We start from the raw sequence: 24,140 nt of genomic DNA on the forward strand, positions 1-24,140 counted from the left end.
ACAATTATTATATGTGCATATATCTCTTATACATCAAAAGAGAACACTATGATGTTCAATTTTTGAAAAACAAGCGTAAGTTTGTAAGCAACATTTATAATTTCTGAATTCACACCATTGAAAATAAATAATTATTATTTTTGCAATGGGAATAGATAAGACCTTTCTAAGCCAACTAATAAATAAACTCTTGGCTTAAAAAAAGTCTTCTGAACTCTAACGTCAATCAGATTCTTTCAACCACAGAGTATTATGCGTTTATAATCCGGCATGACTTGTTTCCTTAACAAACATTTATTGCTCATTCACTATGTGCCAAGCACTGTCAACAAATTGATGAATTAAACCTCCCTTTATAATCCTGTTATCAAAATTAATCATTTATTTGTTTAAGTCAGATGTTTTATCTTGATTTATATTATTTATGTGTGTGAATAAATTAAAGTTGTTTTAATTTCACAAATCTTGGATTTTGCAAGAAGGATCCAGGCTCAGCCAAGACATTATCAAGGCAAAAGATCTAATTTCAACTAATAAATATTTACTCATTTAAAAATAGTGCAGAAAGGAGACCCTAACTCATAATGTTTCTAATCAATCTTTCCTGGTTAGGAAATTCAAACTTGAGCCAGAAAAGAAACGTACACACACACACACACACACACACACACACACACACACACACACACGAATACTGTGGGAAATATTTACATGTTCTTTTAAAAATCCTTATTTTTAAAATTAATTCTAGCTTTTAATTGTTCCCTCTGCCTGAAGTAAGTGTCCTTTCTACCTGGTCTATCCTCCTTTTTCTCCTTTGGGTCTCAGTTAAAGGTCACCTCCTCAACTAGGTCTCCATGACAATCCCAATTCTGTCCCCTCCTTGACCTTCTCTCCCCCTTAATCCCAGACACCACCCACTCTACTGTCAGTTTTATCATTTCATTAATCTTAATTAATAATTACACAATGTTTACTTGTTTCCGTGTATACTATCTTCCCACAGGAACTGCTCTGTGTCTATTTATTCACTGATATATACTTAGCATCTAACACAGTGGCCGGGAGAAGGCAGTGCTTAACTAAAACTGTGGGATGAATGAATGAATGTACCCCCCTCAGAGGCATCAGCTTATCCCTTTTTCATGATACCTGCAGACTAAGTGCTAAGAAGTGGCTTTTGCTATACATATTCATAATTCAGCGTGATTTGTGTACACCATTAAGTCTACTTCTTTGGAAGAGAGAAGAGCAGACTTCCTACAACCACCTCTGCACTCCCCTAGGGTTTTCAGGATAACAGAAATGACTTTTGTAAACTCGGTTCCTCAGTTATGCAAATCACAATTCAAAGTCCAGGTAAAGCAGAGTCCTGCTTTAAAGAGAAGTTCTACTTAAAGGGAGACCCTGTTGCAAAACAAAACGCTTTCAGAAGCCCCTCTATCCCCAAAATCTGAAAGGGTTCATATGCGCTTCTCCATTGAGGAGACTCAATAAATAGCGTTCTAATGTTTCATAATAGTTAAGGCCACCTGAGTCCAAAAGCGGGTGGGAACTTACCTGGAGTCCTTTCTGACTCTCGCTTTCTCAAAGGAAAATTCGGGGGGTTTGTTGAGGTCATAGGTTCGGGTGGTGGGCTCAGCAGACACACCAGCCTTCGCTCCCCTCCTGCTATGGAGGGAGACCAATCCCGAGGTCTTGCGGTGGACCTCAAGAGGCACTTTATCCGGAGACGCCTGACGCGGGCTTCCTCCCTGCAGGTGTACCACATCCTGAAGCTTGTTCAGCTGGATGCACTTGTTCTGGAGCTCCTCCGTGAGCTCTGCAATGGCCACAGTCTGCTTGGACAGCTGCTCCCGTAGCTCCTTCAAATGGTACTCCCGCTCCTGGATCTCGGCATCCTTCCTCCTCAGCTCTCTCTCCAGCTCTGTCACCTTGCTCCGGAGGGCACTGGTAGTGAGGTTCCCAGAGTGGCCATCTGGATTCTTGGAATGTTTGGGTTTCACGGAACCATTTCCCATTTTGCTCAAGGACCTAAGAGAGGGCAGAGAATTGGGGATTCCCTAGTGGAGTTTCACTTCCCAACCGCCACCGCCGCCCCTCTCAATCCGCTCTGTTTCATAAAGAGAAACACAGCGCTCATGGCGTTTTGGTAACCAATAAATTCCCCCACGCTTCCAGAAGGAAAGCTATGGATTGATTCCCTTTGTCCCTCAATGAGGAGGAGCTGGCACTTGGTTTCGTTCTTCCCCATCCCTTTGCTGGCCCAAGCATCCCACATAATAAGCATTTTGCACAAATGGCCTGCGTTACCTGCTCTTCTCTTTGGTTGTTCTCTCCGGACAGCTGTCAAAAGCATCACAACAAAACTGCGATTCGGATGTCAGCATGGCAAAGATAAAACACCAAGAGCAGCTACCGCTGCTAGCAGAGGCTTGTTAATGTCACAACTCTCACAGCTCCCTGAGTGGCTACACTAAGAAACCTCCCCCTGGTTTAGAAAATAACACATCTGCACTTCGGGAGGAGGAGGCACAGTTGGTGTTGCTGTATTAGCACTTTTCTCCAGCCGTGTGTGCCTATTAAGTTTGGCTTTTCTGACAACGCTGGCTGTTGCAAACTTCTGGATGGCAGTTACCAGAAGGTAAAACAGAGGCATGGGGGTTCTTCTACATCCTTTACTTTATATCCTAAAGCCAAGATTGTCCAAAAAATGACAACCTATGGTACAATGCTCTATTATTTTCCTGTAAAGAATATCCTCAGTGTAGGCCCCAAAGTAGTTACTAATCCAGTGAGTCTCAGGATGTAATAGGCAGACTGGGGATTATGAGGCATGATTTTAGTTGATTCAAAAATGTTTTTTTAGGCATTTCCCTGGCACAGTGGTTAAGAATCTGCCTGCCAGGGCTTCCCTGGTGGCGCAGTGGTTGAGAGTCCGCCTGCCGATGCAGGGGACACGGGTTCTTTCCCCAGTCTGGGAGGATCCCACGTGCCACGGAGCGGCTGGGCCGGTGAGCCATGGCCGTTGATCCTGCGCGTCCGGAGCCTGTGCTCCGCAGCGGGAGAGGCCACAGCAGTGAGAGGCCCACGTACAGCAAGGAAAAAAAAAAAAAAGAATCTGCCTGTCAAAGCAGGGGACACGGGTTCGAGCCCTGGTCCGGGAAGATCCCACATGCCGCGGAGCAACTAAGCCCGTACGTCACAGCTACTGAGCCTGCGCTCTAGAGCCCGCGAGCCACAACTACTGAAGCCCGTGCACCTAAAGCCCGTGCTCCGCAGCAAGAGAAGCCACCACAATGAGAAGCCCGCGCACCGCAATGAAGAGTGGCCCCTGCTCGCTGCAACTAGAGAAAGCCCGCAGGCAGCAACAAAGACCCAACGCAGCCATAAATAAATAAATAAAATTTATTTTTTAAAAAATGTTTTTTAGTTCAATAGCTATGTATTTAATTTAACATTCATTAGAAATATAAATAATTGGCACCACAAAATTTTGAGGTTCAGTAAGATAGCTTGATTTACTGAGTCAATTCAGTGAAAATAGAAAAGAAATCATCTGCAGTTAATACGCACATACGAGCAAAATCAAAAAGAACTGGAAAGGCTGAAGTTTGGAAAATACTGCTTTGATTAATTATCATAAGGTTTAAGTCTTTTTAAGCTAGCTACTTAAATTTCATACCTTTGCACGTGTAATTTTTGACAGCCATAACCCAAGAAACTTGTAAACTAAGTTTGAATGACCACTTATTATCTAATAAGAGATAGATGGAACTTTGAAGTTATAAATCTCACACATTCTTGGCCCTCTCTCTCCCCAAATTTCAAACTCTGAGAGAAATAAAAGCTTAGACTGATTTCACTAGCTCTACCGGAATCATCATGAACATTTACAACAAAGACAAAGACATAAACAGCCTCTAAGTTTCAAACTGATGCAACCAAATAGTCAATGCAGGTCACCTAAGATGGATGGTAGAAACAGAAAATAAATGCACTTATAAAAGTAATCTTGCAATACCCAGACATTCTTCATAGAATTCAGGTTCAAAGTAGTCGTTAATAAACATTAGCCTCCAGGGAACTGCCGTAATATGTTGCAGAGTTGTGGCAGGTCTAACCTTTAAGTTTCTGTGGACTCAGCAGCATTTACTATTCTTATATATTAGGAATATATAAAAAGGTTAAGGAGACTAGAATTCAAAGAAGTGGCCCAGGACACCGTGGTAACCTAAATAAGCAATTCAGAAGATGTTAGATTGGGACCTGAGAATAAACTTGAATGAGATTCTGAATGACAGGCATGAGAAGGGTACCCCCAAAGGGATCTTAAATTAATGTGTGCACAAGTTTTTAACATGCAGCAATGAGACATCTCCTAGATGTGTTTTTTTGGTTCATGGACAAGCATTCCTAATCTAAGGCAGGATAGAGGGAGGGGAATGGGTAGAAGAAAAGAAATTGCCTTATAAAGAACAAAAGTAAGCACAAACATTTTAAAATCTAATATTAAACTAACAACTCATTCTTTATTCATAGAACAATTGTTTACTAAGACCAAACTAAGTGTCATGTACTATACCAGCGGCATAGCTCCATGAATTTGCAGTCAAATTCGACACAGAGAAGAGCTCTAGCATTCTAAATATGAAAAGGCTTAGAATCATTTTTGCTCTATGTTTGGTAGTCAAAACATTCTGTACCAATCCAACAATTTTACAAACCTGAAACACAATTAGGCAGAGGTGGTTAAATTCTCCCAAAACACCAGCTATTCTCTGGCTTTAATGAAGTCAGTTTGGAAGCTGAATAAATCTTTCGAGCTATTTAGAATTCTAAAGAGGGATGAAATGAGAGTAACGAACCCATCTTTCAAGTCAATAATTTAAGATATGTAAGGACTATTGAATGACTCAATACTAAGTCTGATTTCTTACTTAGTTCACCCCTTTCAATTCTGGTGTCCCTCAAGCCAAGGCTTCGAGTGTTTGGCTTCATAAAACCTAATTAGACTCCCTCTGTTTCCTGTCTGCATCAGTCACTAAGAGAGACACGCTATTTCTCAAATATATATTGCCAGTCACAACTGAACTACAGGATTTTGTTCCATCAATCTAGCAACTATAGGTTCTTAGAATCATTCTTGTAATCAGAGAACAGCATGCAAAGTAATACAAAATGAGCTTGGAGATAAAGATCAGGATATTTTTCCTTCCAGTTTTATTGAAATATAATTGACATATAGCACTGTATAAGTTTAAGGTGTACAGCAAAATAATTTGATGTATACACACCATGAAACGATTACCACAAGTTTAGTGAACGTTCATCATCTCATAGATACAAAATTTAAGAAATAGAAAAAAAAATTGTTCCTTGTGATGAGAGCTCAGGATTTACTCTCTTAATGGCTTTTATATGTAACACACAGCAGTGTTAATTATATGTATCATATTGTACTTGACATCCCTAATATTTATCTTACAACTGGACATCTGTACCTTTTGACTGCCTGTATCCAATCCCCCACCACCACCACCACCTCTGGTAACCACAAATCTGACCTCTTTTTCTATGAGTTTGTTTGTTTGTTTTCATAGCATAGTGAAGTAATAAGAAATGAGCATGGAGACGAAGATCAGGATTTGACATAAGCAATGAAGTCAAGCCAGCCAGGGTAGAAAAACAATCTGCCTTTTCCCAGCTGTGTAACCTTCTATAAATTACTTAGAATCCTCGGTTTTCTAATCTAGAAAGTGGATATAATTATACCCATCTCATAGATTTATTATAAAGATTATGTTTGTAAGGTATCCTGTGCATTGTCAGGCATGTAGTACACACCAAGTAGCGTTTATAGTATGTGACTAGCAAGGCACTAAGTGACTTGGTATGAGGAAATGCCCAGAGGGTATCATTACCGGGTGGGGAAGAAGTCTAGTAGACTGGATGTCTTCCGGAAAAGAGGTCTTTAAAGATGAAAATTATTGGGGGCAGGGGAGAGGGGTATCCTTACTCTGTCTTCATTAAGACAAAAAGTCATTCTGGAACAAACAACCTGGGAAACCCTCCCAGTTAAGCGAAGCCCCACCAAAAGATGAAGACCAGAAAGTTTCATAAGCAACCTAGCCCAGGTTCCAGGACTGCAAGGACTACTCCTTTGTAATTCCCTCATGTAGCCTCTATCTATTTAAACATATTACACTGAAATCCTTAAACCAAAAGGGCCCACCTAATTATCTTCAAAGGCAACAAAAAACATGGTTCACTTTGAAGGGGATATTCTTCTGCAGCCAGGGACAGGAGCAAGGAATACAATGAGCAGTGGCATCTAGCAAAAGAGAGGAAAATTATATAAAGTTATAAATTATTATTACATTAATTTAATCACGATTTAGGAAATGTCATATACAAGAGGTAACTAGAAAAGACACAAGAAAAGCAAAACTGACTGTGGACGCTCTGGCAGGCAGATTAACACCTGACAGCCAATGTGGGAGGAATTAGCCTTTGTTGTCTGTTTTTCCTCCAGCTCTAAAGTAGTTTGAAACCAAAATCTTGGCTGTGATCTAGATAGTATCTATTTTCCTCTCTACCCATCTGGATTCTGATATATATATCTATAAATACAGGAGATGGTATAATGCTGGCTAATGTTATAGAGCCAGAGTCCCAATCCAAGCACTTTCACTTAGTATTTATAAGCCCTAGGCCTTGACATTGGGCGGGAATGTGAATAATAGAAGAGGTGGATAGACACATAGATAGATTGACAGATAGATAAAATAATGTTGCATATCATTTAGAATTGTTAGAGGGTTAAATGAGATAAACCATGATAAGCATTTAGCACAGGGCTTGACGTATAGTATGTGTTCAATAAATATTAAATATTATTGTTATTACTGTTAACATTATTTAGCCAATAAAACAACTCATTTTAGTGGAAAAACGTATTGATCAAAAAATATGTACTAAAGTAACAGGACATTATAGGAGAACAAAGTTAGAGTGCTGATAATACCAGACTTCAAGACTTACCATAAAGCTTCAACAATCAAGAAAACGTGGTATTGGTGAAAGAATAGACAAATAGATCAATGGTACAGAATAGAGAGACCAAAAACAGACCCACAAAAATTTAGTCAACTGATCTTTTACAAAGGAGCAAAGACAATTCAATGGGGAAAAGATAGCCTTTTGAACAAATTGTATTGGAACAAGTGGGAATCCATATGCAAAAAAAAAAAAAAAAAAAGAATCTAGAAACAGACTTTACATCTTTCACAAAAAATAGTTCAAAATGAATCAAAGTCCTAAATGTAAAACACAAACTATAAAACTGCTAGTAGAAAATATAGGAAAAAATGGAAGTGATCTTGAGTTTGGTGATGACTTTTGAGATAAAACACTGAAAGCACAATCCATGAAGGGAAAAATCGATAAGTCGGACTTCAATAAAACTAAAAACTTCTGCTCTGTAAAAGACACTGTTAAGAAAATGAAACAACAAGCCAAGACTGGGAGAAAGAAGTTGCAAAACACATATCTAATAAAAGACTACTATCCAAAATATACAAGGAACTCTTTAATATTCAACAACAAGAAAAAGAACAATCCAGCTGCAAAATGGGCATAAGATCTAAACAACCACCTCACCGAAAAGCTACACACGTGGCATATAAGGATATGAAATGATGCTTAATATCCTATGTTATTAGAGAATCTCAAATTAAAACAATGAGATACCATGCTCCTTGGTATTTATCCAACTGATATGAAAACACAGGTCCACACAGAGGTTTACAGCACTTTTACTCATAATTGCCAAAACTTGGAAGCAACTAAGACATCCTTCAGTGGATGGCTGGATAAACAAACTGTGACACATCCAGACAATGGAATATTGTTTGGTGATGAGAAGTAATAACTATCAAGCCCTGAAAAGACATGGAGGAACTTTAAATGTATATTGCAAAGTGAAAGAAGCCAATCTGTAAAAGCTACATCCTTTGTGATTCCAACTATATGGCATTCTGGAAAAGACAAAACTTGGAGACAGTTAAAAGGTTAGTGGTTTCCAGGAGATTGGGGAGAGGGAGAAAGGAATGAATAGGTGGAGTACAGGGGTATTTGGGGGCAGTGAAGCTATGTTGTATGATACTGTTATGGTGGATACATGTCATTATATATTTGTCCAAGACCATAGAACTGAACAACAAAAAAAGTGATCTCTAATGTAAGCTATGGACTTCAGTTAATAATTTTTCCGTATTGGCCCATCAATGTATCACATTGATGCAAGATGTTAAGAATAGGGAAGGGGAGGGGAGACTATGGAACCGCTCCATACTTTTCACCTTATTTTTCTGTAAACCTAAAACTGCTCGAAAAAAGAAATTCTATTAATTAAAAACAAAACAAAACGTGTACTAGGAGTGAACGCAAGAAAGCTGATGGCATATTTAAGGAACAGGCTGAAATGCATGATGGGTGAAGGAGAATGATGAGAAGTGAAGCTAAAACAGTAAGATACTAGAATGAGCTACTGAAAATTTTCATTTGCCATTTACGGTATCTGGATTTTAGTGTAGGTCAATTTTTTTTCAAGTTATATGGTCAGATCTGTCCTTTAGAAAAATAAACAACTTTTCTTGGCAATAAATATGGAATGGAGGGGCTTCCCTGGTGGCGCAGTGGTTGAGAGTCTGCCTGCCGATGCGGGGGACACGGGTTCGTGTCCCGGTCCGGGAGGATCCCGCATGCCACGGAGTGGCTGAGCCCGTAAGCCATGGCTGCTGATCCTGCGCGTCCGGAGCCTGTGCTCCGCAACGGGAGAGGCCACAGCAGTGAGAGACCCGCGTACCACACACACACACACCAAAAAAAAAAAAAAAAAAAAAAATGAATGGAGTCAAAAGAGCTCAGAGGAAGAAAGACAAAATAAGAGGCTATAAGAGGCTACTGCACCAATCCAAGTAAGAGAAGATGAGGACAGGGTTAACATCGGAAAGTGTCCCCACCTTATTCTAATATCTTGAACTCAAGAAAAAGTGAACCATCTCCACGGTAGCCCAAAGAGAAAAACACTATCATAGGGGATTTGGCAAAAGCTATGGCTATAGGCAACTCTGCAATTTCCTTCCCTTCAATAAATCATGAAAAGCAGAATAGATTCTTTTTCACGATATGGGCAGGTTAGCCTGAAGTCAAATGAATGACACAGCCTTCTCGAGATAGTTTTATAAGTACATATGAAACCGATGCATCTGGTGTTACTCTTAACTTTGTCTCACCAAATGTCTTTTAGAAAATAATTAACCATCATTGAGTATATAAACCACTGCTGCTCCTCCCTGAAGCAACCACAAAGAGTTGTCCTTGTGAGAAACAGCTCACGTTCATATTGATTCTACAATTAAAAGCGTCTGTCCATCTGACCTTGTGACTGTTGACCTCGGGCTCAGTTTTGAATCTACTGCTTGTTTTCTCTGTCTATGGCATTTAAATTTGTGGAGTAATTCTCTCTTGTCAGGCAGTCATATGAGCTTTTATTGTACCAAAGTTTCAGCTACTCCTGAGGCTATCTCCTTGTAATGGCGCCCTAACACACACACCCCACAGAATGTTTACAGTGAGTCTTATAAATGCCGCATATCCCATATGTTCACTGCCAAATGTAGTAGCATTCCATTCAGCTATTTTGGGGTGCCATAGTAGCAGATAAGGAGGCAAACACACAGAAATGTAATTATATAGGTGTAGGTCCAGAGACGGTAGCTGATGGAATTTGAGTGATGTTAAGAAGAAAGATGAAGATCTGGAAGTTTCCCTTGTGGCAACTGGGTAAGAGAAGATGTCCTTAACCAAACTGAGGAGCAGATTTGAGGGATATGACAGTGAGTTTAATTTTGGACAGTTTGAGGAAACTGTGGAAAGTTTAAGGTCAAGAAGTTCAGTAGGCAGTAAGAAACAAGGGACTAGAAAATCAAAAAGGGGGAGCTGAAAATACCTAGCAATCATAAGTAAAGGTTGAAGCTGAAGAAGTAGATAAAAGTGCCCATTAGATTGGCAATGAAGAGAAGAAAAGTGTTTAGGTCTGTATGAAGTTTGAGAGAAAAACTAGAGACGGTAAGAAGAAGCTATTGTGTTAGAGAAAGGATGTGGAAGGACTAATTGTATAAGACAAGATGGTGGCAGTAATACTGCAGAGGCAGAATCTCTAAACGTGGTAATTAAATGGGTGCACACAAAAGGGGAGTCAAAAAAGATCCCAATGTTTTGATCTTGGCAGGCGGGGAGGAAGGCAGTACTATGAACTCATTCATTCATTAAAAATGAATAGAGCACCATCGTTGGGTTAGGCACTGTGACACTGACCACAGTCAAGAGAATAAGCAAGCTTTATGGGAAAAGTGATGAATCTGGATTTATATTTGTGGACTTTGAGGTGCCTATGAGTCATCAAGGTGGAAATGTCTAACACATGGTAGCAAAGAAGAAAGGTCAAGGCAAGAGAACACTTCATAGGTAAGAACTGAAGTCCCACTAGTAGATGAGATCACTGAGGGAAAAAAGAAAGGAATGCCTCTATGGTTACGTATGTACATTTAGATGGTACCTGTGGATATTATTTATAGGAGAAGAGGAGAAGGAGATGCAAATAACAAAAGCAGAGAAGGAACAGTTGTACAATAGGATATCTAGAAGTACATTGGAAGCCATAAAGACAAGATTTTCAAGAGGTGAGCAAGCTGCAGTTCACATCCCAGAGACATATCAAAGCACTTGAGGGAAATGCACTGAATTTAGCCTTCACAGAAGAGTTGGGATAGAAACCGGATTACAAAGGATGGTGGGAAGAGCTGACACTGAGAGTAGGGACTTCAACATGGTACCATGGTTCATGCAGGGGATTTTTAGAATAGTGAAAACTTGAGAGTATTTGTAAGCCCCAAATAATGAGTCAGTGAATATAGAGAAAATGAAAACATAGGAGAAGAGGGGATGATTGACAGGAAAATAGCCTAGAGGAAGCAAGACAATATGGGCTCAAAAGACTTGGGAAGCATCCAGGCAACATACGCCTTCACTGTGAGGTGAATTAGCCCTCACTTGTAAGGATTTCAGAGGACTGAAATGGAGCATTCCAGGTAAAAGAGAAAGATCTCTGTGTACCATCTTTTTATGTCGTTTATTCTTAGTTACACAATGTTCCAATGGAGAAGATGGCCTCTAATTCTCCAAAGATAATTCTCCACCATATTAGCGCCTACCCTCCTGCGTAAACCTGAATAGTAGTACTGGCAACACCTACTGTGTGTTTGTAGGTAATCGCCTTCTCCAAGAGTTAAATGAAACTTGCAAAGAAGAGTCCACAATTTCTAAGGCACTGTTCGGGGTGGGGAGCGCAGGCAGGTGTCTGTTGCTCTCTTCCTTTATAGAGAAGCCCCCGGAACTGCAGCGACGAGATGAAGACCAGAGCTTCATCCTTTCTACCTGCTTATTCTGCCTGCGTTGTGCCTTTGCAGGGTTTCAACTGCTATGCATCCGTATCCTAGTTCTTCTCAAACTTGAACCCCTTGCTTTTTCTCTCATCCCCAAAGTGACGGATTCGATTTTGTTTGTTTACTCTTGCTTCTTCACCAGGAAAAACAGAGCGAGAAATGTGAAAGCGCCTCACTGTGCCGAGAGTGACACAGGACACCCACACAAGTTTACAAGTGCTCGCCCAAGTCCTTGTCTCCTGGCAGCTCCCCGGAGCTCGGCGAAGCGAAGCCGGGAGCGCACGCCCCGAGAGCACTGCCAAGCCCCTAGCCCGGAGCAGCAGTCTGGGCCGCCTGGGCTAAAGGAATGAGAACCTGACGTCTCCCCACCCGGGCTGAGCTCGCCCCTCCCGTCCCGAACCAAGCTTCTGGAAATCCGGTAGCCTCCCCCTGCCTCCCGGAGCTCCCGGCTGGCTGCCACCCCGAGCGAACGCACCGCGTGCACACGTCCACACGCCGGCAGCACAGGCACGAGAGCGGCTGGGTGTGGAACGGAGGCGCACCGCACGCACCGCATGCCCAGCCGACACCCGCGCGGACCCCGGCCGCGGCCCCCCGGCGCCCCTCGGTGCCCGAGCCCCCAGCCCGCGAGCCTCACCAGACAGCCGGGAACTTTCCAGGTGCGCAACTCGTCCCCTCGGCGCCGCCGCCCCTGCGTCTCCGCGTTCGCTTTCTCGCCGCCCTCCCTCCCCAGCCTCCCGTGGCGCCCCAGCCGGGCGCAGGTCAGTTTATCCAGGCCTGGCGCGGGGCGCGTAGCGCGGGCCCGGGGCTGCCGGCGCCGCCGCTCGGGCTACGTGGGACCGGGGGCCACGGGCGAGGGCGTTGCGCGCAGAGGCTGCGGCGGCTCCGGTGCTGCCGCCTGGCTCCGCCGCGGGGGCCGGTGCAGAGGAGACGCGCTGGGAGGGAGGGAGGGAGGGGGGAAGGAGGGAGGAGAGGCGAGGACGAAAGGGAGGGGGGCGGGGGTCAGTCGGGGCGATGGAGTGGAAGAACAGGGAGCCGGCTTCCCTAAAGGTGGGGTCACCCACCCGCGCACCCACACCGGCCCCAGCCTTTACTCCCGAGACACGCTAGCGGCGACAGCATCGCCCAGAGTGAGACAACTTAAGTAGGGAGATAGCGTCGTGGTTGTAAGCATTTTTTTTTCGTGTTATTGTTTCTATTTCAAGTGTGTGGGACGAGGCTAGAGGAAAGTTCAGGGAGGTGTTCGTCTTTTCCTTCCCCTCCTTCTCTCCTCCCGCCCCCGCCCCCGCCCCCGCCCCCGCCCCCAGGTCCGTTTTCACTGCAGGCTCTCTCCCACCTCGCCTTCACTCCCAGAGCGCAAACAGGCGCACGTATCCCGGACGTGCCCTCCTCTGTCACACCGGTCCCCTTCTAGAAGACATGTGACCCTGGAGCAGCTTGGCGACGCGCTGTTCCCGGACTCTGGAGCCATAACTTTCATCGAGTTTGCCAGTTCACATGATGCTGGGGGCAGTGGTTTGAACCGAGTTTCAAGGGACCTTCGGAATCTGTAGGTCTTCTGGCAGGGAGCTTTCTTGATCACCCAAGCTGGTAATCCTCTCCCCGTCGCCTTTTGATTACATGTTTTTTTCCTGAGGCTCGCATTATGGTTTTCTAAATATATATATACCCCACCGCATTATTTGCTGTGCCCTGGAGTTGTGAGATCTCCGTGTGGCTTGTCCCCTTTTCTCCTGCCTCCAGAGGAATTTCACTGGTAAATCCTCGAAGACAAGGGCAGTTTCTGTGCGGAGGAATGGGCACTACAGTGAGGGTCTATTCACTCACTGTGCCTCTAGAGAATGTTAGAACCCAGCTCCCTTGGGTTTTAAACCACAGGGTGGCAGTGGGACTCATGTAACGCCGGTCTGCACTAGTACATATATAAACTTACATAGAAGTTAGGCCCACGTAAAATATGTTGAATAGGGCCATTAAATTTCAAAGAAGGGAAAATGTAGTCCTGGTTTTTGTGTGTGTGTGCTAACTGGAAAAAAATCGGCAAAAGTACAAAGTACTTTTTCATGAACACATGAGAGAGTCTTTCCATCTGACGCAGGCCTTCGAAATAGCCCAACTAGAGGAGATGGGGATGGAGAAGAATTCCACAGGAAAAGGGAAAACAATTAAGTCGTTGTTAAGTCACTGTAATAGTGGACATTTAAGTCAATGGCCTTATGGACAGTTAAACAACAGAAAAAAAGAGAAAATCAGAGATTTTCAAAGTCCTTACATTTAATTTAGTACATGGGGGTGGTGCTGTGGGTAACTAATTAATGGGTCCCAAAATTGATGTATTAGGCCAGAACTTGCATTTTTTAAATGAAATAGAATAGGATAAAAATATCAGAGACATTTACACATAGTACAAGTAAATATGCTCTATAAACCTTTCTCTTTGGTTAAATATGTAAATGTGTGTGTACTGGGTCAACCGTGTAATATGTATTTTCTTACTGTTCCTTGCACTGATGTAGTGCAGGCTGCTACCCAGAGTCAGAATTTGAGGGAGAACTTAGGTTCCTTCCTAGGGATCCTGTGCTCTGTCAACAGTGCAGAGTTATAGAGAACAAGGAGGAGGGTGAGGAAGAGGAGGAGAAGAGGGACATGTTTGAGCTCTTTATTCATTCTTCCCACAAATGTGCTAGAGCAGTTTCTATGCCTTAGGCCAGGTGCTAAAATCTGGGAACTTAATGGTGAGCAAAGTCAACATGTGATCTCGTCACTCTAGAATCCGATGGGGGAAACAGACATCAATCAACTAAACACAGAAGTAACTATATATGTGATAAATGCTATGAAGGAAAATACGATATGAGAGCAAAAATGATGGCATCATAATTTAGGTGAGGGAGGCTACAATTAATAAGTAACCCAATTTAAAATGTCTTCAATGATAAGGAAATTTATTGTTTCATATGGCAGGAAGTCCCAAGGTCAAGAGGCTCTATCTGGTGAATTCAGCAGCTCAGTGCTGTCAGGGAAGGCCCAGGGCCGGTTCCGTTATTCCCCTGCCACCTCCAGCATGCCAGCATGGTACTGGGTCTGCCCCACCCATGGTCCCAGGAAGGCAGAGCAGCTCCCTCTAGGACAGACAGTCCTGACAATGCCCCATGGTAGCAGAGTATGTCCTTTTTCCAGAGTGAAAAAATCTTTCTCAGAAGCTTCTAGCAGACTTCTCACCAGTCATCAATCCAAACTAAGTCACATACCCACGCATGTCTAAATGCTGGGAATGAGGGCGGCGGCAGCGGGGAGTTGAGGATTACCGCAATTGGTCAAGGCTCTTCAGGATTTGCCCTTGAACTTTTCAGGATTGCATTCTTTGAGGAGTCGATACTTAAACAAAAAGGAGAAGGTGGCAATGGATACTGAGTAGCCAATCCAGAGTCTGCTACAGGAACCCAGGGATGACGCCTCTGAAAAAAATGACATTTAAACTTAAGATGAGTAACAGCAAGGAGTGAGAAGGAAGCACCTTCAGGCAGAGGGAGTCGCGAGTGTGGTCTGACTGTGCCACGTGTTAAAGGTGTACCTGCAATTCCTCATTTACTATGTCGACCCAAAAAGGTAAGTGTACCTGAGGAAGCAAGCCCAAAGGTTTAAATAACGTGATCCAGTTTACAGAGCTTATAAGTCACAGAGCCAGTCAATCTAATTCCAGAGCCTAAAATCTCGGCTCTACGGAGATGGTGAGAAGCCAGAATTCACTGGCCTTTCCCGGCCACTGACTGAGAAACAGAGCGCCACCTCCAGGCCCCATCTGCAAGGTTTCTCTGGGCCCACTGGTAGTGCAGGACCCGTGTTCATGAATAAATCCTCTAGTACTGTGTGTACCTCCGCTCCACTGGGTGTCATGGTCCCCACCAAGCACTGTCACCAGAGCGCTAGCGCTCTCATGGTGTCAAAGCTCAGAGATGGCTTGTGGAGATGTGGAGAGTAAAATGCCCTTCTTTGTGTTAAGAAGCCTTTAAGCAGCCTTGGTGTTTTAGAGAAATCTGTTTCTCGTACTTTCTTTCTCACATGGACATGCATCTAAGGGACTAAGCTGGGAACAGGTTGCTTCCCCTGAGCTCAGACTCCCAAGGCCCTGCATAACTGAGTTCTGGTTCATGTTCATCTAGATGGAATACTATTCTCTTGGGATAAGTGCCCTCACAGGAGACTTTGTAGTTGCCCTTGCACTTGGTCACCCCATTAGATCAGCCTTTGTGCTCACAACGTTTGAGCACAGCTCAGAGAACCCCGGGGTGCAAGCTGAGCTGTCTCCTATGTGCCACCAGAAGCAGCTCTTCTGAGGACACGAGAGGGGCACATCCACCATCCTGGTTCCCTCTTGTTTCTCCCTGTCTCTTTGGTTCTGCTCTCTTCTCTCTTGTCTTCTTTCATTTGTCTGCATGCTTATGTATCTCACCAGATTGACCTCGTGAGAAGCCATTTCAATTTCTAAAGCCAGAACCTTAGGTCACTGTGCCCTTCTTTCACTTCAGCTTTACCAAACCTTAGCCCAGGAGAAATACTACCATTTGCTGTTGGCATTCCTGCTGTCCAGGGGCCGGCATCCTCAATATGCTTATGAAACGGGACCAATTGATTCCACCACCGTGTTCCTGCTATCTAACCTCCCTGCAGCCCACCATCCCTTTCTTCACTTCAAAGCCATTTATTCCCTCCCTGAAGTCTCCCTGATTCTGCAGAGTGGTGGTTCTGTGACCCCACAAGAGCATGCTGCCCCAAGTCTCAAAGGCTCGTCAGCTTGTCTCCATCCTTTATTGGACATCAGAGCAGGGACGTTGTTGTTTTAACTCTTATATCTTCAGAACATACATAGCTGAAGTCTTTTCATAATTCAAAAAACAACCCCCCCAATTCCACTCTTTAATCTACTGTCTCTGTTTTCTTAAAAAACAAACAAAAAGCACAAAAACTATTTGCCAAGATACTAGAGACTTGAGAAAGAAACCTATGGGAGCCCATTACACACATCACACAATCTTCTGGGCCTAGTGCTGAGTTCTCCGTTCCACTTTTGTCTCTCCAAGGGGACAATGGCTTCTCATTTGCCAAATCCCTCCCTGCTGATCCCTGGTGGGGAGGAGGGTGAGCCCTGTGCGCATTAACTCACAGCACATTAGGGTAGTCTCCTGGCCCTTCCAGGCACCAGCCGGAGCCTGCAAGTGCCTCCCATTTTGAATTGACCAGTCTCTTGCCCACATTCTCCTTGAAAGACCTTCCTCCTCTACCCCACTCCCATTCATTCTAAATTTTCCCAGGATTCTGTCCTTAGCCCCTTCCTTCCTCCTCTCCTCCCTCCCTTCCTTTCCTCCCTCTCTCTCTCCCCCCCCCCACCATAGCTTCAATTATCACTTCTCAGTGTACTTCCTTTTTCTCAGCCCTTCTGGTGGTATTTATCACACTCTACTTTGTATTATTGTTATCTATCTACATGGCTTATCTCCTCTACTTGATGGTAAATACCTGGAGGGCATGGTTCACATCTGATTCATCTCCCCTGTGTCTCTCACAGCACCCACTGAAGGTCCAAATCCTAGGCATAGAGAGAGTTATGACTTACTACCTAGAAGAATTGTATTTAAGTTTCTGAAATTCTATAGAAAGAATTTGAAATGTGTTCTTGATTTTCCTTCTGGAATAAAGACAATTGTTTGGAATAATGACACAATTTAGAAATTAATAATCTGCCTAATTAGCAAGCAGGTAATAGTAAATTTTACTACAAAAGACCAATATACAAATACATTTTATGTTCTGTTTCTACCTGCACATACTGAGTTTTAGTCCCTAGTGCACTGACGTTCCTAAATTTTTCTAATTATGGGTGTAGCCAATGTGCACTAACTATGCACTAGGCTCACAGTGTTTGGCATCCCACATCCTGTACTATTTCAAAATCCATGTGGACCATCCATTCAGCACTTTGGCCTCTCAACTCCTTAGACTTCGTATCCAATAATCGTGTCCGCTCAGCTTCAGGCATTCACTGCCACAGTTAGACCTGGAATCTCCTCTAAAATCATGGAGGCTTGTGCACCCCAGAACAACTTGGCCCTGCCTGTCCCCAAGCCTTTAGCCCTTTGCTTTTCTTCTTAGACACAGTGGTCTCAGCAGGACCTCATGCCTTTCCCGTGGTTGTAAAGCCCCGGTGAATGCTGTCACCGACCTCAGCCTCCTCTGGAGTCAGGACCAGACCAGCATGGCCTCCATAACACCCACCGGAGAGGGAGCCTCAGTGGTTCCAGCTCCCAGGTCTGACCTGGCTGGACCCACAGAAGTTCTGGCTTCCCTAGCTGCTGCCTGGAGGGGCCCAAAACTCACCCCAGAGATATAGTGGAATTAATGTGCTGTGGAGCTGACTCTGACCATTGAGAGACAACAGCCAGGAAGAAGCCAGCAGGTAATTGCTCACCCTTCCTGCCCATCCAGGAGCTGTTCCGAGATGCAATGGTTCTGTACTTCTGGCTACTCAAGCATGACTCAGCAACCAGCTTTATTTTCTAGAGAAGCTGTGACAGATTGATAATGTATCACCTTGAATCTGCTTTCTCTCCTCTCCATCATTTTCTCTTTCTCCCTCACTCCTGTTTCCTTAGGATAACACCCCCTTATTAAGAATTAGCACGTGAGCTTTGCCTCAGGCTCTGTTTCCTAGAGAACCCAGGCTAAGATAAGCCCTTATACTCTGTGACCACAACTTTCCATCCTTCAAGCTTATTTGCTCAGTTATTTTCTCTTCATGTGTGTTTGACCTTAAAGTGACCTCTAGTTCTTTGACCCTCTGTTTTCTTCCTCCCTGTCTTTACCCTGCTTCTTACTCAGTTTAGTGTGCAGTCCATTATTTCACACTCTTGGTATTTCTCCCCAACGATGTATTCTGCAACAGCCAGATGAAGCCCCCATCCTGGAGGAATCCCACTTCTCACCTTCTTTTTCTTTTTTTTTTCTTTTTTAATCTTTTTCTTATACTTAGACAGTGAGTGCTAGTGGAACAAGGTAACTATAAGCCCTGTTCTCATGGAACTTAAGTTCTGGGTCAATGGTAGCATATTAGGCTGGTAAAGCCATTCCGGAGAGCCATCTTTACTCAAATTAAGATTAAGTACAGCTCACTTGCAATTCTGCTTCTAAGTATACTATATAGCCCAGAAAAATTCTCACACAGGTCCCTATGGGGACACGTACAAGGATGTTTACTGAAGCTTCTTTTGTGTTATTGTGGTTAGGGAAGGTACTTAGGTATCCATCTCCAGGAGAATGGATATGTAAATTGTTCATGGAGATATGCCATAGACTATTATACAGTACTTAGAACAACAGATTTGATATTCACAAGGAAAAATAATATACCTTAAATATATAGTATCTAATAGAAAAATGAAAGAAATATGAGATATGTATATATATAACACAATACTCTTTGCATAAATCAAAAATATGCATAAAATAATTTACAAAAACACATACAAATAAAAAGATATAAAATTAGCACATTGGAACGTTTGCCTCTGTGGGAGAAGGGGAATGGGAGTAGAATATTTGAACAAAGGAAAGAATAAGGCAAAAAGAAAAAACTCTGGAGAAGGAGAGATAGAATAGAAACAAAGAATTAAGAGACATATTTTCCAATATTGACAAGTGTTATAAAGACTATAAAACAGAACGTAGGTTGTATTTTGAAGACGACTTCCAAGAGGTGGTCAGAGGAGACCTCCCTGAAGAGGGAGCATTTGAGTGAAGCCTAAGTGATGAGATAAAACTTACCATAGGATGTTCCAGGGGAAGTGCATGCAGGGCAGAGGGAAGAGCAAAGGCCAGGAGGCCACAAGGAGCTTGGTGAGGTGCAGGAGCAGGAAGAAGGCCATGGTGGCTGGAACATGTGAGCTTGGAGGAGTGTGATGCAGGATAAGTCAGTGGGGGAAAGCTTGGAGTCAGATTGCATAGGGCCCTGGAGGCACTAATAAAAAGTTAGGGTTTTTTGGGCTTCCCTGGTCGCACAGTGGTTGGGAGTCCGCCTGCCAATGCAGGGGACACAGGTTCGTGCCCCGGTCCAGGAAGATCCCACATGCCGCAGAGCGGCTGGGCCTGTGAGCCATGGCCGCTGAGCCTGCGCATCCGGAGCCTGTGCTCCGCAGCGGGAGAGGCCACAGTGCTGAGAGGCCCGCGTACCGCAAAAAAAAAAAAAAAAAAAAAAAAATTTAGGGTTTTTGACCTCTGTAAATTCTTGATACCAACCACTTCTGGTTGCTAAAGACTCCCTAGCAATCCTGCTGAATTTACTTGGTCAGCTCTTTCTCTCTATTATAATAAAAATGACCAACTTTTCCTCTTTCTTTAAACCTTCTTCTCACCACTCTTACTCATGGCAGGTAGCCTCACTGACTCTTCGCAGAGAAAAGGGTAATAATAATTGTCATGAAATGAATTGTGGCCCCCCCCACCCCAGCTCCAAATTCATATGTTGAAGTCCTAACTCCCAGTACCTCAGAACATGACCTTATTTGGAAATAGGGTCACTGTAGATGTGGTTAATTAATATGAGGTCTACAGTGTGGGCCCTAATGCAACACGACTGATGTCTTTATAAAAAGGGGAAATTTGGACACAGAGACAGACACGCATACAGGGATGATGATGTAAAGTGACCCAGGGAGATGGCCATCTACAAACCAAAGACAGAAGCCTGGAACAGACCCTTCCCTCACAGCCCTCAGAAGGAACGAACCCTGCCAACACCTTGGTTTCAAATTTCCAGCCTCCAAAACTGGGAGACAGTAAAGCTCCCAGTGGTTGTTAAGCTACCCGATTTGCAGTGATTTGTTACATCAGCCCTAGAAAAACAAATATCATAATAATAATTAACAGGTGTAGAACCCATACAATGCATATGAGCACTGCACTTGACACGTGCTAAGGCAGTTAATCCTCATGAAGACCCTAGGAGATACTGTTATTATCATTATTACTTATTATTATTATTTTAAATAAGGAAACTGAGGCACAGAGAGAATAAGTACAGCTCATCAGTAAGGCGCTACCTCAGTATTCCCACATCAAATTTAGAAACCCATCTGCACCAGGATGCATCCTTTCCTCCCTCTCTTCCTCTTAGGATGATGTGTCCTTCATCCCGTCTGTGCTCCCACCTGTGCTCTTTATCCCTCCCTGCCCCTCTTTGTTCCTCAACCTCGTGATTCTACTTCTGAATCTTTCATCTTCCTGTTCTTCCTGATATCTTTCCATTAGTGTGTGTGTGTATATATATGTGTATATATATATATATATATATATATATATATATATGCTAATTTATATACATTAGGAATTTAAGTCTCTCTCACCTTATGGCTTATAAGTTTCTCCCACCTTAAGCAAAGGCTCCTTCTGTTATATCTTATACAGCTCCTCCTCAAATTTCCCAGCATCCACACTCACTGTCTTCATTTCCTCCGCCTTTCCTTTGACCTTCAGTGTATCACTTTCTTAATGCTGCTGTAACAAATTACCACAAACTTAGTGGCTTAAACCAAGCAACAACACACACTTATTTCCTTAGAGTTCTTGAGGTCACAACTCTGAAATGGGTCTCACTGGGCTAAAATCAAGGTGTCGTCAGGGCCGTGTTCCTTCAGGAGGCCGTGGAAGAGAATCTGTTGCCTGGCCTCTTGCGGCTTCTGGAAGTTTATGTTCCTTGGCTCGTGGTCCCCTCCATCTTCAAGGCTGGCATCTTAGCATCTTCAAAGCTCTCTCTGACTCTGACCTTCCTGGCTCCCTCTTTCACTTATAAGGACCCTTGTCATTACATTCGGCCCACCCAGATAATCCAGGATAATCTCGTCATCTCAAGATCCCTACCTTAATCACATCTGCAGAGTCCTTTTTTTGCAAGTATAATATCTTCACAGGTTCTAGAGATTAGAGCGTGTACTTTGGGGGAGCTGTCCTTTTGCCTACCGCACTCAGTAATCTGGCTTCCCACCACCCTACCGAAGATACTTTCCCAGAGGTCACCAATTTCTAGTTTCCTTAGAAATACGTGTGTCTTAGTTGACCTCTCAGCATCATTGAATGCAGGTACTTCTCACAGGAGTGGCCTCAGTGACCATGTATTCTCCCAAGTTTCTTTCCTTCTTCACAACAGTAGACTCGTCTTCCCAGTCTCCCTTGCCAATGACTCTGTCTCTAACCGTAAATGTTGAAAGTCCTTGCTCCCCTAAGCAAGGTTGTCTTTCCTCTTTGTCAGTGACCGACCTCTTAAAAGTAGCGCCCCCTTTCAGTTCTGCAGTAAAGACGGAGAAGCATAGAGAACCCCTCGTTTCCATCCCTATTTGTGTGCTGGTGACTCCCGAATCTCCATTTCCACGTGGCACTTTTCTTCCATGATCCAGAGCAGATTGTTCAGCTACCTTTATGATATTTCCACTCAGGGACCAAGATACAAGTCACTCGATATCAACATGTCCAAAAGTAAAGGAACATCTTGTCCCCAAGAACTCCTTCAGTGTCTCTTATACGAATAAGCTGTTTTCCAGTTAGATTTCTTAGTCTGGAATTTAGGGAGTCATCCCTGTCTCCTTCTCTCCCTCACTCCCCATAAGAAACGTGTCCCAAGGTCCTGAAAATTCTGCCACACGCATCTCTCTCATATTCAGGAGATTCCCTCCGTCACCACCATCAACATCTTCTCTTGCCTGAGCTGCCGAAAGAGTCACCTCGTCGTTTCTCAGCGACCACTCCTGTTCCCACACCAAGCCCTAGCCCATCCCCTCCCTGTTGTCAAAGTGATCTTTTAGACCATAAAGCAGACCTTGTCACTTCTCTGCTCAAAGCCCATTAATCTAATAGGCGTATAGCCACAGTGCTTAGAGCCATATGTTAGCAAGGACCTGTGGAATTATATGGGACCTGGAAAAAAATCATTGCCCCCCGTGCTACAAAAGAGAAAAATACAAAGTGTTGAATTAAACATCTACAAAGGATGACATTATGTTAACTAGCAATTCAAGTGTATGTGTGAGTATATGTGTATATTTGTATGTATATGCATATATATTATCAATTTTAAAGCAGAAAACGAAAGGAATAATTTAGCCATATAAAAAAACAACTTTAAAAAGTATTAATTTTTTAAATTTTTTTCCAAAAAAATATGTCTGCATTTTCGTGATGCCAATATATTTGCTTAATATGCTGGGGAAATGGAGCCTCCAAAAATCAGAGTGCATAGGGCCTATAAAAATCCCCAAATATTTCTACCTCCAAGGCCTTCCCACTGCGCTGACTATAAAGTCTCAAATCTTTAATGTGGCTTTCCAGCACGTCAGGCTGAATTTTGTAGCTTGCCTTGGGAGGTGTCCCTATTGAAGGAATACACTGGCCTCCTAGGCAGCCCTAAACCAGTGCATCTGATCACCTGAGGAGCTTGTTCAAATGCAGGTTCTGACTTGGTAGATCTGGGAGGAGGCTGAGATGCTGCACTACATTCTTCATAAGCTCCCAGGTGACACCACTGCTGCTGGTCCACAAGTCACACTTAGAGTGGAAAGACCCCCAGGGGCAGCCTTGCCTCTTGCTGGCCACTCCAGTAATGCTAAGAGCTCCATAGCATCTCAACTGGTTTGGAGGTTCAAGGGCTAGGACATGCGTGTAACCTGATGGAAAATTTTTGTGGAAGAAGAAGATGATTTTAAAGATTAGAAGCTGAGAGACCACGATGCTTTCCTGTATGCAGTATTGGAGCTGAATGTGAGAGGAGAGATAGCTGGAGAAGCACATACACTTACCTTTGTGTGTACTTGTGCTCTGGACGTTCACACAGCCCTGGGCCTGCCCCCAAGCCTGTTTCCCTAATGCTAGGATCTGGCTGAGGCTTTGCCTGTGTCACAGCTTTTATCAAGCAGTTTTATAATCCTATGTTTATGTACCTGTTTTAGGATTAAACTGTAAACTCCTATGCAGCCCAGATGAGTTCTTCTTCGAGGTAATCATTCAGTAGAAGTCCACTAATAAAAGAAGGATGTTAAATCCCCATTCAAGTATAACTTCCAGCCAGAAGGCAACATTGTTCTGGAATGCTGGGAAATAATTCCATCCCACAGGACAACCTTGGTACAGTAACTAGAGATGTGTTGTCTCTTTTGACATTTAGCTGCCGAGTGCCCAACAAATGGAAATAGCACTTAGCGACAGCTCTATAAATGGCAGCCCTAGCTATAAATTTAAAAAGAACACCCATGCCTATCTAGTAATATCTAGTGAAATGGAGCAGGACCCTGTGGTCTATGCCCCCCATGTCCTCAGCCTGCCTTTTGTCTGTGGAAAAACTTTAGCCAAAGAATAAGTTTAATCAGATAAGTGAAAAAATAGAGAAACAAAGGAAAACAGTCAAAGGAGACCAAATAATAATAGTTTAGTCATTAAACATAGTCAAGGGCCTTTAGTTCCTCCTTAAGGGATACAGGTAATATTCTGAGCCATATCCTGTGAGCTGTCTTAAAGATACTGAAGCCCGCACCAGGTGGAAGAAGTTAACTACATGTACCCATGACATAAGCTGCCACAATTCCGAGAACTGGC

The 24,140-nt window shown here is 43.5% G+C and overlaps 1 protein-coding gene across 2 annotated transcripts in view; it reads right to left on the reverse strand.

Annotated features, from left to right (window-relative positions):
- PRKG2 (protein kinase cGMP-dependent 2) overlaps positions 1-2,021 on the reverse strand; it is an 88,197-nt gene extending 86,176 nt beyond the window's left edge. For both annotated transcript variants that reach the window (XM_060093215.1, XM_060093204.1), the window contains exon 1: positions 1,561-2,021. In XM_060093215.1, the coding sequence (XP_059949198.1) occupies positions 1,561-2,021 (461 nt within the window). The remainder of the gene's footprint in view (positions 1-1,560) is intronic.
- Positions 2,022-24,140: the final 22,119 nt, after the last annotated feature.

The sequence above is a fragment of the Mesoplodon densirostris genome, chromosome 1 (genome assembly GCF_025265405.1).
Source record: "Mesoplodon densirostris isolate mMesDen1 chromosome 1, mMesDen1 primary haplotype, whole genome shotgun sequence".
NCBI lineage: Eukaryota > Metazoa > Chordata > Mammalia > Artiodactyla > Ziphiidae > Mesoplodon > Mesoplodon densirostris.